Source organism: Kwoniella pini, chromosome 8 (genome assembly GCF_000512605.2).
Source record: "Kwoniella pini CBS 10737 chromosome 8, complete sequence".
Lineage (NCBI taxonomy): Eukaryota > Fungi > Basidiomycota > Tremellomycetes > Tremellales > Cryptococcaceae > Kwoniella > Kwoniella pini.
In genome coordinates, this window is record NC_091723.1 from 113,769 (window position 1) to 129,651 (window position 15,883).

At 34.9% G+C, this 15,883-nt stretch overlaps 7 protein-coding genes across 7 annotated transcripts; 5 read left to right on the forward strand and 2 right to left on the reverse strand.

The window, feature by feature from the left end:
• Nucleotides 1–254: 254 nt before the first annotated feature.
• Nucleotides 255–1,611, forward strand: I206_105792 (uncharacterized protein; the record flags this gene model as incomplete). The annotated part of the gene is made up of 2 exons (XM_019156342.1): nucleotides 255–327; nucleotides 437–1,611. The coding sequence occupies 2 exons, from the start codon at nucleotides 255–257 to the stop codon at nucleotides 1,609–1,611; spliced, it is 1,248 nt and encodes a 415-aa protein (XP_019010144.1).
• A 751-nt stretch (nucleotides 1,612–2,362) lies between these two features.
• I206_105793 (uncharacterized protein) lies at nucleotides 2,363–3,355 on the forward strand (the record flags this gene model as incomplete). Its single annotated transcript, XM_019156343.1, has 2 exons — nucleotides 2,363–2,618; nucleotides 2,691–3,355. The coding sequence occupies 2 exons, from the start codon at nucleotides 2,363–2,365 to the stop codon at nucleotides 3,353–3,355; spliced, it is 921 nt and encodes a 306-aa protein (XP_019010145.1).
• A 571-nt stretch (nucleotides 3,356–3,926) lies between these two features.
• Nucleotides 3,927–4,859, forward strand: I206_105794 (uncharacterized protein; the record flags this gene model as incomplete). The annotated part of the gene is made up of 2 exons (XM_019156344.1): nucleotides 3,927–4,053; nucleotides 4,135–4,859. The coding sequence occupies 2 exons, from the start codon at nucleotides 3,927–3,929 to the stop codon at nucleotides 4,857–4,859; spliced, it is 852 nt and encodes a 283-aa protein (XP_019010146.1).
• Nucleotides 4,860–4,959: 100 nt separating this feature from the next.
• Nucleotides 4,960–6,415, reverse strand: I206_105795 (pre-mRNA-splicing factor CWC2; the record flags this gene model as incomplete). Its single annotated transcript, XM_019156345.1, has 7 exons — nucleotides 4,960–5,392; nucleotides 5,459–5,579; nucleotides 5,651–5,848; nucleotides 5,906–5,946; nucleotides 6,008–6,124; nucleotides 6,182–6,233; nucleotides 6,289–6,415. The coding sequence occupies 7 exons, from the start codon at nucleotides 6,413–6,415 to the stop codon at nucleotides 4,960–4,962; spliced, it is 1,089 nt and encodes a 362-aa protein (XP_019010147.1).
• A 279-nt stretch (nucleotides 6,416–6,694) lies between these two features.
• Nucleotides 6,695–11,824, forward strand: I206_105796 (uncharacterized protein; the record flags this gene model as incomplete). Its single annotated transcript, XM_070203193.1, has 20 exons — nucleotides 6,695–6,918; nucleotides 6,981–7,330; nucleotides 7,408–7,601; nucleotides 7,671–7,766; nucleotides 7,823–7,855; nucleotides 7,906–8,051; nucleotides 8,107–8,239; nucleotides 8,304–8,408; nucleotides 8,463–8,569; nucleotides 8,632–9,230; nucleotides 9,290–9,385; nucleotides 9,450–9,517; nucleotides 9,583–9,945; nucleotides 10,022–10,207; nucleotides 10,294–10,423; nucleotides 10,493–10,623; nucleotides 10,681–10,908; nucleotides 10,969–11,436; nucleotides 11,538–11,706; nucleotides 11,787–11,824. The coding sequence occupies 20 exons, from the start codon at nucleotides 6,695–6,697 to the stop codon at nucleotides 11,822–11,824; spliced, it is 3,864 nt and encodes a 1,287-aa protein (XP_070059294.1).
• Nucleotides 11,825–12,222: 398 nt separating this feature from the next.
• On the reverse strand, nucleotides 12,223–13,707 carry I206_105797 (uncharacterized protein; the record flags this gene model as incomplete). The annotated part of the gene is made up of 4 exons (XM_019156347.1): nucleotides 12,223–12,983; nucleotides 13,064–13,264; nucleotides 13,332–13,497; nucleotides 13,579–13,707. 4 exons carry the CDS (start codon nucleotides 13,705–13,707, stop codon nucleotides 12,223–12,225), a joined length of 1,257 nt encoding a protein of 418 aa, XP_019010149.1.
• A 459-nt stretch (nucleotides 13,708–14,166) lies between these two features.
• I206_105798 (uncharacterized protein) lies at nucleotides 14,167–15,626 on the forward strand (the record flags this gene model as incomplete). Its single annotated transcript, XM_019156348.1, has 6 exons — nucleotides 14,167–14,349; nucleotides 14,432–14,575; nucleotides 14,649–14,765; nucleotides 14,835–14,945; nucleotides 15,042–15,162; nucleotides 15,247–15,626. The coding sequence occupies 6 exons, from the start codon at nucleotides 14,167–14,169 to the stop codon at nucleotides 15,624–15,626; spliced, it is 1,056 nt and encodes a 351-aa protein (XP_019010150.1).
• Between the last annotated feature and the right edge of the window lie 257 nt (nucleotides 15,627–15,883).

Sequence of the window (15,883 nt, forward strand, 5' to 3'; positions counted from 1 at the left end):
CGTTAGATCTGAGCTCGCTATATCCCAAGACAACAACATAGATTCAACACGTGGAGGAAATGAGATGTTGATGACATCATCACTTACCTCCACTTAAGATGGTCATTAAACGACAACGAGTAACGATGAACACGCTTCAAATGGCAACATCCTATGCAGAGTAGAACAACTAGAGCAAACCGATACGAGCATCTGAACGACCACCGCACCATCTCAAGTGGCAATTAAGCCAAACGTCAGAAGGAGAGCGAAATATGGCAGTGATATTAAGGAGTAATACTGATTTGGTATATTTACCAGATCATGGATTTGTAGGCGAAGAAGGGGGTAAGTGTGTTCGTCACATTCTACCTAGACATAATTTAGTGTGTCTCGGCAAATAGCGACATAGAGCTTACTTATAACTCTCGCTATCATCATTATTCTTCACAAATAGCCCTTCGTATTTTACCTCAAATCACTCGTCATATACATCGAATAGACATCTCCCATAATCTTCTAGGCTCAGCAGGCACTTTAACGCTTTTCAAAGGTTTATCAACATTACGTCTTCGACATTCATCACCTGAACTAGGTTTAGGATTATGGGGATTGACAGAAGTGAATCTAGGTATGAATGGTTTAGATGATATTGCTTTAGATGGAGTATTAGCTTATGCTAAAAAAGATGTATTATTGAAAAGAATTTTAGTACAAGGTAATGAAATTAAATTTGAAGAAAAAAATATAGAAAGTATAATTAATTCTTTAAATTCAAGTAATATAGAATCATTAAGTTTAGTAAACAATATTTATATAAAAACTAAAGGATTAATTAAATTTTTAAATTTATTAAATTGTTCAACTTTAAAATCATTAAATCTTTCAGCATGTAATCTTAATTCAACAATTTCTGAATCTATTTCAAAATTTATAATTTCTAAAAAATCTAGAAATTTAGAAAATTTAGAATTAAATGGAAATCATTTAGGATCAGAAGGAATAAGTAAAATTATTAATTCAATTGAAAATTATAATTTTACTTTAACTTCAATTGGATTATTAGCAAATCATTCTTTATCTGAACAAATTATTAATTTAGAACAAGAACAAGAACAAGAACAAGAAGAAATAAATTTAAATCAAGAATATTTAATTGATAAAAAAAATGAAAATAAAATTATTGAATATCAAATACATCAAAGATTACCAAATATACTTGAACGTAATAAAAATTTAAATAAAAGAATCAGAAAAGCTTCTTTAAATGTAAATGTACCTGCTAAAATTATTTTTAATGCTAAATCTTTAACAAATGAAGAAATTGCTAAAAATGTTATTAATGATATATCAAATAATTCTTCATCAAAAGGAATATTTAGATTATTTGAATTACCTGAAGAAATAATTCATTTAATAATTAGATATACAAGTCAAGATCCTTGGGCATTTAATGATTCTCAATGGACTAAAATAAGGAAAGATTCAATAGATAGAGATAATTTGAAAAAGATGTATAGGTTAAGAATAGTTAGATCAAGAGGGAAAATGATTGATGAGATCAAAGGTGTAAATAGAGAAATGAGAGAAGAATGGTTAAGGAAGAATAAGTTGGATAAGTGGGAGAGGTAACGTTCTGCTCCCAGCTCTATGATAGATTGTGGTGATTCTTTCAATTGTCTCCAGCCAATCAGAGGATGTCCGTTCGTTGTATGATCATATTGTAAATTAGGTAGAATGTATAATCTGCATCCTTAGGGGATTGGACCCGGTCATCAGATAGCCCGGACAGTCAATACAAGCGGGGTCCGAACAGATCACACACCTTCTGAACCTTGTACTGGCATAATCGATTTGATTGTATATTCACCACACAAGAAAAGATGTATCCTACTCTTCCGACATTCAAGGAAAAACGTCACAATTAGATTTGCTCAAAGCTGCAAACATAGCAAGACGAAGACTGCGTTCACCTGAAAGGATAGTTCGCCTTTGTCAATCCTTTGTATGGTATGAGAGCAACTTCTTACACAAAGGAGATTTTCATCAACGTCAATCCTGTTGAGAAGCCTTGAAGAGGGAGGAGGTGTATTGATGTACTTGTTGAAGCATGAAACGCATTCATACAACATTTTCAGTAAAAGACCAAGGGAACGACAATGATTCGTTGATAGGTACGAGAAGTCTACTATATTCAAAGGAAATATTGACGTCAATCGCAGGAAGTCGCTTGCGCAGTAGCAGAAAGGTGTGATCATACTTGTGGATGTTCGACAAGACTATAAATTCATACCTGGTTTTACTCTTATCCTTAAGGCAACGCTTACCTTTTCATATCAAAATCTCTTTGCCTTTAGGTTTTACATATAATTCATCGCACAAAATGGCTAAATCAAGTAAAGATAAAAGCATAACGGATCAAGCTTTATACCGTCGACGATCTACCAGAAACATCATTGAAGATCCTGATGCAGGCCCATCACCACCAAATAGTAATACTCATCCAAAAGAGGTCAAAGAGAAATGGAGGAAATCGAAAATAAAAGGATATTTAGTATCCGTTAGTTCATCTGAAGCTGACGATGACGATGATCAAACGATAACGAGAGCAATAGGTACTGAGTCCCGTACTAAAAGACGTGCGTGATTTTGAGATCATGCTGATTTTGATAAAGGATCACATTTAAGCTGATGTTATGATGGAGAGATAGCTGATAACAGTGAAATTGATATGACGTCTAATGACCCAAAATCTATCCCCGATGAGTGCACCTCGTTGAACAATTTAAGCGAAGATCAACGTAAAAGAATTGATAAATTTGTAATTGGTAGAAAGGCATGGGATGAAAAATTATCAGAATATATTAATTGGAACTATCCTAACTTAGATTTAACAAGTTTTAGAGATTTTTTACCTAGATGCCGTTTAGAAAGATGTAAAAATCATGAATTTTCAATTGAACATTCAAATTTGGAAGGATTATTAAAATATTCTGAAAGTGAAATTTGTAATACTATCATAAAAAATTGGGCATCAACAGGAATTCCAATTTGTTTAAGTCATAGAGAGGATGAAATAGAAGATCAACCTGAAACTAGATTATTAAAATTTGAAGATTGTGTTCATAAGATAAATGAAGATGTTTGGGAAATTGATTTAGAACAAAAACAACAATTCATGACAAGACCTACTGAATGTGATGATTTTATTTGTAATATTTCAGTTCCAATATGGCAAGAGAAAGATAAATACTCAGGTGAATGGAGAGATATAGTTATGTTAAAAAATAATTCAACAAAAAGATTTTATTGTTCAATGGCATCGTATATTGAAAATAACGTTATTATCACTGATCCAATAAACAGTCAACAATAGTTATATTATGTGCATGGAAATGTTCTACATAGGAGACGATGTATTTTATTGCGTTTGACGATCAAAGATTCACGATAGTGAACTTCTTGATAGCCCCATTATAATAAAACGCACATTGCGTCTGGCTGAAAGGATAGTTGGCCTTTGTCAATCCTTTGTAGGGTCATAGACATATTCTTACATCATTTTCACATCGACAGACCGATAGATAAAGAGGTAGCCCGGCTGGGCCCAAAATCAATTTTTGTTAACAATGGAAATATTGACGTCAATCGTAAGGGAAGCCTTCGTGAGAGCAAAAAGGTGTGACTATACTTGTATGTGGTTGACGAGACTACATAAGGGTGAAAGGTTACAAACATAGCTGACATTGTCATATCAAATCCTTTTCACCTTTTTGGTTTCACACACAAGTCACCGCACGATATGGCAGAGTCAAATAAAGATATTACCAGACTGCATCTCAGTTCCACCTCACACCGTCGACGATCGACTAAAGGGAGTGTCGGGGATTCAAATCATCCTCATCGCAGGCAAGGAGCAACTGCAGTCTTCAACTTAATGATACGAAATGGATATAAAATCGAAACAATTCAAAGGATATTACTTCTCTGCAAGCTCATCCGACGCTGAAGGCAGCGACGATCAAGGAAATCAAGGAACGGCGAGTTTGAAGGGTACGAAATCTATTAACCGAGGTGAGTATCCTTATGGTCTTTCTCTTGTTCATTTTCGCTCCAATGATGAACGAAGGAATAAAATTTGATGCTTTATTGTAGAGACAGTCGAAGGCGGTGAACGAGAAATGACAGCTGATGCGGAAGAATCCATCCCGGATAAAGGCAGTTTACCAAAGGTCATTAACGATGATGGAAGATCCATTGGACAAGACTTTCATGTTACTAATACATTGAGTCAGGAACAACGTGAGAAGATTATCAAATACTTGAACGGAAGAAAGGCATGTGATGAAGGTTTACCGGACCATATCACATATCACGAACCTCTTCTGAACAGAGAAGATTTTGCAAGATTTGTATTACCTCAATGTCGTTTTACAGATTGTGTCAATCATGAATTATTAGGTAGAAATTTATCAATGGATGATTTATTGAAATATTCCCAGAGTTCAATTTGTGAAAGTATTATTGAAAATTGGGCATTAACTGGAATTTCAATTTGTTCCAATCATACAGAAGATGAAAAACAAAATTTGCCCCAAACCAGATTAAATCGATTTGAAGAACGTTTTCATAAAATATCTGGAAATGATTGGGAATTTAGTACAGAAGAGAGGCAACAATATTTAACCAAACTCCCTGGTCATGAGCATTTCTTTTGTGATATTTCAATTCCAATCTGGCAAGAGAAAGATCAAAAATCTGGTGAATGGAACGATATGGTGATGTTTCAAGTTCATGAACCAAAAAGAGATTATTGTTCAATGGTTTCGTATATCCAAAATAACGTCACTACCACTGATCCGAAACATGGTCAATACTAGGTTTATATTGCAGTACTCGACACCATATAGTTCAGATCCATTTTGTGTTGTAGATACTTTTATATCATATGCATTTTTATTTTTGCACTATAGTATACAACTAATCACTATCATCATCACTTCCATATCCACCTAATAACGAAGCCATACCAACAGGCTTAGCAGGAACTTTCCTCTCTTTTACCCTATCTTGATTTTCTAAAGCTTGTTTTTTAGCTATCTCAGCATAAAACTTTAAATTATCTAATGCGTCCGCATCAAAGAATCCTCCACCTCCAGCATTTGAACTTTTGACTTTCTTCGTTGGTCTTTCTTCCTGTTGATCTGGAATACCTTCATCCTCTTTTTCCTCAGGTTTAGATTGTTCAATATGATAAAAATCTTCTGTATCTCCTTCTTCTAATGCTCTTATAGTCTGAGTAGCTTCTACTAAATCTTCATCTAACATCCCTGCTATCGCTTTTTCACCCATTTCTTGAATTCTTGCTGCTTCTCTCTTCTTTTCTCCAGGATTAGGATCTTCTGTTGCCCATCTATATGTTTAAATCGCTCAGTATCGAATCTTTCCTCTATAAACCCACTGATTTTTGAAGGCTTACCTGACATTCAATATCTCTTCACCATCCATACTTTGATTTGCCATAGCTTCTCTAGCGAATTGAGCATTCAATTCCGAAGTATACATCACAAAAGCAACTCCTCGTCCATACAGTATATTCCCTATCAATCACATGCTACTATTAGCTTGATCCAACTATATTAAGTGATGAAGCATAAACACTCGAACTCACATCTCATTATTTCTCCCCATTCTCCAAAATGCCTTAACAAAGTCTCTTCTGCCTGCTTTTTATCGGGAGTTTCCTGTATTTTCCCAATATATAATGTTCTATTTACCCTATTGAACGATCCTACACCTCCCATATCATCTCGATAATCCCCATGTTTCTCTCGTCCGAAACAATCTCTTGAATTGTCCGGTAATTGATCTGTGATGAACCATTTTGGCATTTAGCAGAATTCCGTACAGATTGAGCAATACTTACGACTAGGTAATGGTAATCTATGTAAAAAGTTACACTCGTGTCTACCGTAACAGGAAATCAACTGGGGAACCCAAACTTATCTGTAATATTATAATAACTTACCCGTATGGACAGCATCCTCTAGCAAAAAACAAACAACAATACTTGTTACCTGTTGCATCTGCCCTTGTGTATCCAGCATCTCTAGTTATTATACATCGAGTTTGCGATAATGTTTTGCTAAACCTTAAGTCAGCTTTGCTCACGAAGGGCCCTTTAGTAAAAAAGCTGGCTCACTTGGCCAAAGAATCTTCTTTATCTCCTCCTGCCCATTTATTATACCATATATCTAATTGAAGAGGTAAGCTAGAACTATTTACAAACTTAGATGCAAGGGAACATACTATATTCTTTTCCCGGTTGAATAGCTTCACTTTTATCAACTTCTCCTTCTTTGACTTGTTTCCGCGCTGGCCTGAGCTTTCGCTTTGGTGCTACGGTCTTTGTACTTGAACTCTCTATGGGCTTCATCATGTAGTGACCCAGTAATTATTTGTTGCAAGACAAATAGATATCAAGTAGAATCCTAATGTTCGAATTAAGCTCGAATTGATATTTATATGGTGGCCAACTTGACTAGTGTGTGTTTGAGGTATTACGTAATGAATATCCCGATATCGGCTCGATCTGATTTATGACGAAAGAATATCATTGAAATATCGATGAAATGCTATTAAATCGATTTGTTGTTTATACCTATATTGTATTGAATAATTACTCGAGGGACTCTTCCAGAAGGATCTGCCCGAAATGGCTCTGGAACAAGATGAGCTTCTTGCTCATGAAGCGTTCCTGGAACTGCTGAACACAGCTGCCAATCCGACATCAAATACGGCTCTTTCAAGTGATGATTTAGCTTCAGCATTGGGTATCGACAAGCCATTAAGCAAAGAAGATGCGATAAACTTACTTGAGAAAGAAATCTTGGCTCCTGTACATGATTTGAGTGGAGAGGAATTGTGGAGGTGGCAAGTGTAAGTATATACACCTCCTAAATAATAGCAGCTTGATCATTAACACCAGTTCAAATTATCAGACAACCTACCGTGGAATTACCAATTCCAGCTCTAACTCTTAAACCACTCCATCAAACTCATACCGTTACACCTTCATACAGAGGTATAGATGGTACTTTTACTCATTGGCGAGAAAGTTTAGCGCCAAAGCCGCCTGCACATCCGGCATTATCATCTTCAACAACAAGAGCACCTGGATCTCTACAAAATTTCGTTAGGGGAAAGGGAAGTTATTCACCTTTTTTACCGGGTGGTCTTGAAGCTGCTGCTACACCTGAAGAGAATGATGAACAAGAAGAGCCGGAAGAAGAGGAAGAAGGGTGGAAAACCAGGGCACCGGGATTGAGAAGGGGTATACAACTTGAAGGCGGTATGTTGATCATGTATATTTAATCAATAGAAGGAATTGAAGTGGATTGACTGATCATTTCAACTTGGGTCCGATAGCGGATGATTTCTTGGCTGAAATGTTAGGGCAAGCTTCCATAGCGCCTAAAGCTAAACGGAGGCGAAAAGAGGGAGAATTCGAATCGCAGTTGACCGTATCCAGATTAGGCGATGAAGAGGAAATAGAAGAAATCAGTACGAACGGTCATGCTGGACCAAGTAGTAAGAACGTGGACGATTTGCTTCCCATCGGAGTAAGTCTCCTTTTCTTCTGACTTCGGTATCATTGCAGTACAGCAGAGCTGATGCTTAATACCATCCAGCGATTACCTGCTCCGCCTCCTCCGAGAAGACAGTTCAAGGCTGCTATGCACAAGGAATGGGCTCATGTTGTCGATGTGAACCAACGGCTGGTCAACGTAAGTCAATATCTCGCACAAATGCGAAATAGGCCCAATCTGACGATTGCATGTAGTTTAATGAGCTTGTACCAGAAATGGCAAGAGAAGTAAGTCGCATCGCTTTTCTTCAGTACGCTTGCTTATAATCGCACTGTAGTACCCCTTCGAGCTTGATAATTTCCAAAAAGAAGCTGTATACAGGCTGGAGATGGGAGACAGTGTGTTCGTAGCTGCACATACATCTGCGGGTAAAACGGTAGTAGCGGAATATGCGATTGCCCTTGCAGCGAAGCACATGACAAAGTGAGCCCATCCGCTTGACTATCGTGTCACACTCCGCTTATGTAGACCACAACAGAGCAATTTATACTTCACCTATTAAAGCTCTTTCCAATCAAAAATTCAGAGATTTCAAGACAACTTTTGAACCTTCTAGTGTAGGTATTTTAACGGGTGACGTGCAGATCAACGCAGAAGGTAGTTGTTTGATTGTGAGTTAACTACACAAAATGCAGTCTACGGTGGGTAGCTGACAAGTGCTGACTTGGCTATCAGATGACAACGGAAATTTTACGAAGTATGCTGTACAAGGGAGCTGATTTGATAAGGGATGTCGAATTTGTGATATTCGATGAGGTCCACTATGTCAATGATGCCGAGGTGAGTCCAGCGTGACTTTCAGGTGCTATACTCATCAGCTGATAATTCGAAAAGCGAGGTGTCGTATGGGAAGAAGTGATCATTATGTTGCCAGAACATGTCAATATAATACTGCTCTCTGCGACTGTACCGAATACCAAGGAATTTGCAGATTGGGTAGGGTGCGTAGTAGCTTCTCTTTACAAACTCGCTCGATATGATGCTGATGTTACGAAATATCAAGGCGTACCAAGAAGAAGGATATCTACGTCATCTCTACACCAATGCGACCGGTACCATTGGAACATTTCTTATGGGCCGGAAAAGATATACATAAGATCGTCGATAGTAAATCGCATTTCTTAGGTGAAGGTTATAAAGCAGCTCAAGAGGCTACTAGACGAAAACAGGATAAAGAAAGAGAAGCTAACGGTCTACCGCCTGTACAAAGGACGGGCGGACGAGGCGGAGCACCAACCAAAGCAAGAGATTTACCTACAGGCAAGAATGCACCATTTACGAAAACTGGAGCTGGACGTACGCATACGAATAGAGCAGGTGGGAATGGTGCACCTGCCTCTGCTGTGGCACGTGGTGGAGCCGGAGGAGGAAGAGGAAGAGGTGGATTTGGTGGTAGAGCAAGTCATCAGCTTGATCAGAATATTTGGACACATCTCATCAATTTCCTCAAAAAGAATACACTTTTACCAGTCGTCAATTTCGTGTTTAGTAAGAAGCGGTGTGAAGAATATGCTCAGAATCTAGGCCCGATGGATCTGAACAACGCGAAAGAGAAAAGTGAAGTACACCTTACATGGGAGAGAGCTTTGACGAGGTTAAAGGGTATGTCTGATCGGCCTGATATGAGGTAGCGATTGGTTAATGTACAGCTGAATTCTCAGGATCCGATAAAACCCTGCCTCAGATATTGAGAATGCGTGACTTGCTTAGCAGAGGTATCGGTGTACACCATGGTGGACTTTTACCGCTTGTTAAAGGTAAGTTTTGATAACTGATAACTACAAATGGTTTGCGTATGCTCACCTGATGAAATGGGAACAGAGGTGGTTGAGTTGTTGTTCTCCCGAGGCCTGGTCAAAGTTCTCTTCGCCACTGAGACATTCGCAATGGTAAGCTCAGGCCTTTGTCCAACTCAATGATTACTTTAAGATAACAAATCTTTGCGTGACTTTAGGGAGTCAATATGCCTGCTAAATGTGTTGTGTTCTCCGGAATTCGAAAACACGATGGAACGTCTTTCCGAAATTTATTACCTGGTGAATATACTCAAATGGCAGGAAGAGCAGGTCGAAGAGGTTTAGATACAACTGGAACAGTTATTTTACTCAGTGGAGAAGAATTACCTTCAGTGACAGAATTGAACGAAATGATGCTTGGTACACCTAATCGATTATCTTCTCAATTTAGATTAACCTATAATATGATCTTGAATTTGCTTAGAGTTGAAGCTTTGAAAGTTGAAGAGATGATTAAGAGGAGTTTCTCAGAGAATGCTACTCAAAAGATGGCACCTGAACAACAAAGACAAATTGCTCATGTGAGTAATCGATCGCGAGAATGGTCATTTGCTGTGGTTGAACTTCAATGCTGATCTCTAAGTAATGAATGAATAGGCGGAGAAGCAACTTGCTCGATTACCCAATGTAGATTGCTCAATTTGTAAAGTCGATATTGACGCGTTCTACCAACTTTCCGCCGAGATTGTTCGAATAAACCAAAATATATTCAAACAAGCTTCTTACGCTCAAAATAGTGGAAAATTGTTCGTACCCGGACGAGTGGTGATTTTGCGTAACGGGGTGAGTAGGGGTCTATCAATTTTGTCGTGTACCATGACTGGTAGCACGTGGCGTAAACTAATGTCAACCTGGCCAATATTATTTAGCATTTGCCTGGAAATTTAGCAATACTACTTCGAAGTGCTACAAGCTTGACCACTGACGGTATAAAATCCGACGCTAAGGCTTGGAGAATGTTAGTTCTCGTTACGCCAGGGCAGAGATCGAGGAAAGAAGGTATATATTTAATATTCTACCCGATTCTCTTCAGGCTTTGCTATTTGACTGACGATTGGTTCTGAATAGATGTGAATGAGATCGACGTCCCCCCTCGATACCCACCAGTTTTGCCTAAGGGTTCATTCCCGACACCTCAATGGGAGATAGCCACTTACGACACAACCAGCCTGTCGTTCGTTGCTAATCAGATACTCAAGGTGAGTGTGCTTTTCGATCGATAGGATTCGATCTTGGAGCTGACAATGTCATGTCAGGTCGACCATTCCGGCATTATAGATAAAAGCAGCAAGGAAGCAAGGGACAAAGCTTTACATGATCTTACTATTCTGCACGAAGAGCTATCTTCCTTACCGGAATTACCGGAAGTTGATTGGTCACGAATTAGAGCAGTCGAATTCGTTGATGCGATCAAGCAAAGGGCTATGTTAACTGATAGATTGAGAAAATTGGGTTGTCAATTATGTGAAGATTTCCAAGATCATGTGAGTTTTTTCAATGTTGGTTCGAAAGAATAGTAATTAATTGAAATTTTGGTATTGAAGTATACAATATTACATGAAAGAAAAATTGTAGAATCTTCTTTAATTTCATTAAAATTAAAACTTTCAGATCAAAATTTAGAATTATTACCAGATTATGAATCAAGAATTCAAGTTTTAAAATCATTATCATTTATTGATGAAAATTCAACAGTTTTATTAAAAGGAAGAGTTGCATGTGAAATTAATAGTGCACCTGAATTAATTTTAACAGAATTAATTTTAGAAAATATTTTAAATGAATTTGAACCTGAAGAAGTTGTTGCATTATTATCAATTTTTGTTTTTGTTGAAAAATCAGATTCAAAACCAATTATAAATGAAAAAATTGAAAAAGGTTTAAATATTATTTATAAAATTGCAAATGAAATTGAAATTATTCAAGATAAATGTAAAGTACAATATGATCAATTTGATGAAAAATATAAAATTGGTTTAGTAGAAGTTGTTTATGAATGGGCAAAAGGAATGGTAAGTTGTTTTTTTGGTTTTTTCTTTTAAAGTTAGAAAAAAACAAAAAAATTTAAACACTAATCTTAATTAATGTTAATTCATTGTTCTCCTTTTTATAGCCATTTAATCAAATTACAGAACTTACTGATATACCTGAAGGTACAATTGTAAGAGTTATAACAAGGTTAGATGAAACTTGTAGAGAAATTAGAGATGCAGCTAGAGTAATTGGTGATGCTGATTTATTTCAAAAAATGGAAGCTGCTCAAGCTTTGATTAAAAGGGATAGTAAGTGTTTTGATTTTTAACTTTTTCATTTATTTGAAAATTGTCTTAATAAAATGAGCTGATTATTCGGTCATTCATAGTTGTCTTCGCTGCTAGTTTGGTAAGTTTGAATCTATGATATCATGGAACGGGTCGAATCGTAAGCTAACAGGAGATTATACCTTTTAGTATCTATAAACGCAATCAGACAGTCTCAGAGCAATGACTTTCTAAGAGCTCGTCAACCCACTTGATGTACGCAATTGGAGTTTGTTTTAAATGTGTGTTAACGCATAGAGGCATTAATTAAGCATCTTTTTTGGTCTTACATATTGCATATATAATGGACCAATGCATACTGTCACATGTACAGAAATTCTTTACACACATAAAATCCCAGATAACTGCATATGCGAATAGATTAAGGCTGTTTGAAAAAATTTGTTTTACAGATGTTCTGCCTACTTTCACAAGATTGCAATTGGTTTGTCCATTTATGATAATGATTCTTATGCTTGTTCTTCTAGTCCAATTAAATCATCCAGATCTTTGAGCTTGACTTGGACATTCCCAACTCCAATTTCTAGTTCCATTTTCTTCAAACATATTTTTAATCTTATCTTCAAATTGTCTTTTAGGTTTATCTTGTAATTCAAATTCTTTTTGTTGTTTTTCAGAAGTAAAAGAAGGATTTACTTCTTTCCAATTTTTTAAAGTTGAATGTAATTGATTTAAATCAATACAACCAATTACAATTGGTAAATTAACATTTTCAATTAAAGGTCTATAACCAAATCTTAAACTAATTTGTTCAATTGTTGTATTATTTTCAAAACAAATTTTAGAAATTTTTGGAATTATTTTAATTAAATTTAAATTTGATTTAGAAGGATGCCAATTTGGACAATTTTTAAAAGTTAATAATCCCATACTTAAAGGTGCAGCTGAAATAATTTGTTTAATTTTTGATTTATTTAAAAATAAATTTAAATAACCTTCAATTAAAGAATCATTTTGAATTGTATGATGTGAATAAGTTTGTAATAAATCTAAACCTTTTCCTGTAATTTTATAAATTAATAAAGAAATTCTTAATAAAATTTGTAAAGGATATCCTGCAATTCCAACTTTTAAAATTTTTCCTTGATTTTGTAATTCTCTTAAAGTTTCAATTGCAGTTAATAAAATTTGTTCTTCTTTTGTTGGAATTAAAGGTAAAGAAAGTATTGAATTTATTGAATCAAGAGGATTACCTGAATAAGAAGGTGGTGGAAGTATATATTCTATATCATGTAAATCTATATATATGGAAAATGAGTTTAGCTATATTTATATAATCATTTTTAATATCAAAATGAATATCATATGATTTACTCACAAACAACATCTAAATAATCAGTATTCATTCTTTTTAAACTTCTTTCAACACTTTTACGTATAGTATCTGGATCAAATCGATGATCTTTTGAATTAGGTCCATATTTCCCTACTTTAGTAATTAAATGATATGATTCTCTTGGATAATTTAAAGCTTTGAAAACTTCTCCTAATATAATTTCGGAAGGATGATACCAAGGTGCTAAGTGATGAAATCCAAAATTTAGCTATGACAATTAATGAAATAAAATAAATTGAATAGAACTAACAAGTATCAAAAGCGTTTATACCGCAACGCATAGCTAATCTAACTATTCTTAAAGGTAAATCTGATTTTATATTATCATCATCTGCATATATTCCATAACCGAAAGTGGAAACTCCAAGAATTAAAGGTGGAAATATAACATTTCTATCGTCAGGTGATTTAAGTACCTTCGGAAAAATGGGTTAAAAAGATGAGCCTGATGCCCAAACGGACGACAACGAGTATGACGAGATAGTGCTTTCACTCACTTTCGGTAATAGTTCTTCATTGCCTGAAGGATGATCTATCTCTTCATCAGGTATTGAGTCTATATCGAAAGATGGCACGGAAGGTTCAGGTTGATCGGGATGATAAGGTGGTAAAGGAAGGGAAGACATCTTGGCTGAGTATGGGTGAGACGGTCTTGAAATACGAATGATAGATCGTGGAAGAGCTGTAAATCTCCTTAAGAGCATCCAGATGAGCAACTTTATGAGTCTCTCCTAATTCAACGAAGTATGAAGGGATTGATCTCATTTTCAGATGTAACTTGGTAAGATAAAATGGTCAAACGGGCAGACCGTCTAAGCCGGTTATCACGGATCACAATATAACCACGTGGTAGGGATGATCAACGGAATCAATTTCCATTAGCTTTGTCAGAACGCGTCTCGAGAATACAGGTAAACAAACGAAAACAAAAGCATCGTTCAGTGTATACATGATGATTTATATTCCCAATCACACATTAGCCTCCAACTCTCGGTGCTACAAATCGCTCTTAAGTAAAAACAGGAAGCGTACGAATCACTGTATGAAGCTGGTTAACGATATTCTGAACCGCACATTCAATTACGATGCCACCCACACGAACACCCAAAAAGCCCACTTCAAAACCTATGGCTTCATCAAGTAAATTAACGTTGGATAATATACCTTCTATCGATGTACCGGAAACTATAACACCTGGATATGTATATAAACCAAGGAAAGAAGTAAGAAGGCTAGATGAAGATGAAAGAGCTAGATTGATTCATGAGGTGAGTTTAACTCTTTGCAACGATTTATCTTAAAAAATAATATAGAAACTGACAAAATCAAATGATGTAATTATTTTTACAGTTAGTAGGATTTCATCCTAGAACATTATGTCATGATATTGCAGAAGCAGCAAGAAAAGAAATTTATATAATTTTAGATGCAATAGAAAATTGGGCAAGAAATGCAGGTGGAAATAATCCAAAATATGAAACTGAACTTAACACTGTAAGTTTCGTTATCATTTTCATCTTTTAAAGAATGATTAAAATTAACATTATCGATTCATTTCTTGTTATAGGGATTAGTAGCACTTGAAACTTTAATTGAATCTCATGTAGATAAAGCTTTTGATAAATTCACAGCATGGGTTTTAAGAAATGCTTTTGAATTTTCACCAGAATTAGAAGTGGTTATGGTGAGTATTTTAAAAAAAAAATTGTAATAATTGAAAATTGTATCATTAAAATATGATGCTTTTGAATAGCCATGGCAAAAAGGATTAGATTTTCAAAGAGGTGAATATGTGGCTAATCAATCAAAAGGACAACAAATCTTAGATGATGATTTAGAATCTATGAGAATTAAAGTAGAGCAGGTGAGTAAAAAGATTGTTAGAGAGATAAGAATTATTCGAAAATGAAGCTAATGAGGTTTTTTTTTATTATTATTTGGGTGATTTGACGTTTTATAGACTAGATTATTAGCTCAAAAATTAGATTTAGCAGAAAAGAAATTAAATTATAAATTAAATATTGCAAAACAACGTAAATCAGAAATTGGATTTATAAAAGAAATAATAGATCAAGCAGGTTGTAAGTTTTATTTCGGTTTTTTCTTGTATAAAAAAAATTATAATTTGATTTGGTTTCTAATTTCTTTTTTTATTTTTATTTTAGTAAATCCATTACCTAAACCAACATTACAATTAATTCCAATTTTAAAATCACTTTCAAATTCATTAAAACCACTTGAACCTATTTATTCTTTAAATAATCAAAATCAAAAAAATATTGGAATTGTTACAGGAGAAAATACAAAAGCATGGGAATTAGGTAGATCTGCTTATTTAAATTGGGCAATTAATAAATCTTTAAATTCTAAACAAATTGAATTATCTGAAAATATTATTATTAATACAGGTGGTGGTGTTGGTGGTAATAGTGGTATTAGTGGTAGTGGTGATAAATTAATTGAAATTGAAAATCAAATTAAACAAATTGTAGGTAATCAAATTGATTCTTTAGAAAATAGTGAAAAAATTTTAAAAAATAAATAATAATTAAAAAAATTAATTTTGATTTGAATTTGATTATAAAAATAATTGAAATAATTGAAATAATTGAAAAATTATTAAATAAGATGATTTTGTTTTTGTCAATTTGTCAATTTGTCTTATTCGTTTGTTATATTTTATAGTGATTTAAATTAGAGTAACTTTTTTCAAGTTAAGTGATAGTATTTTGTAATTTTGATATTTGTATGTATTTCCCCTTTCCTTCGCCGCTACATGCGCAATGCAGTTCACACTTGCCA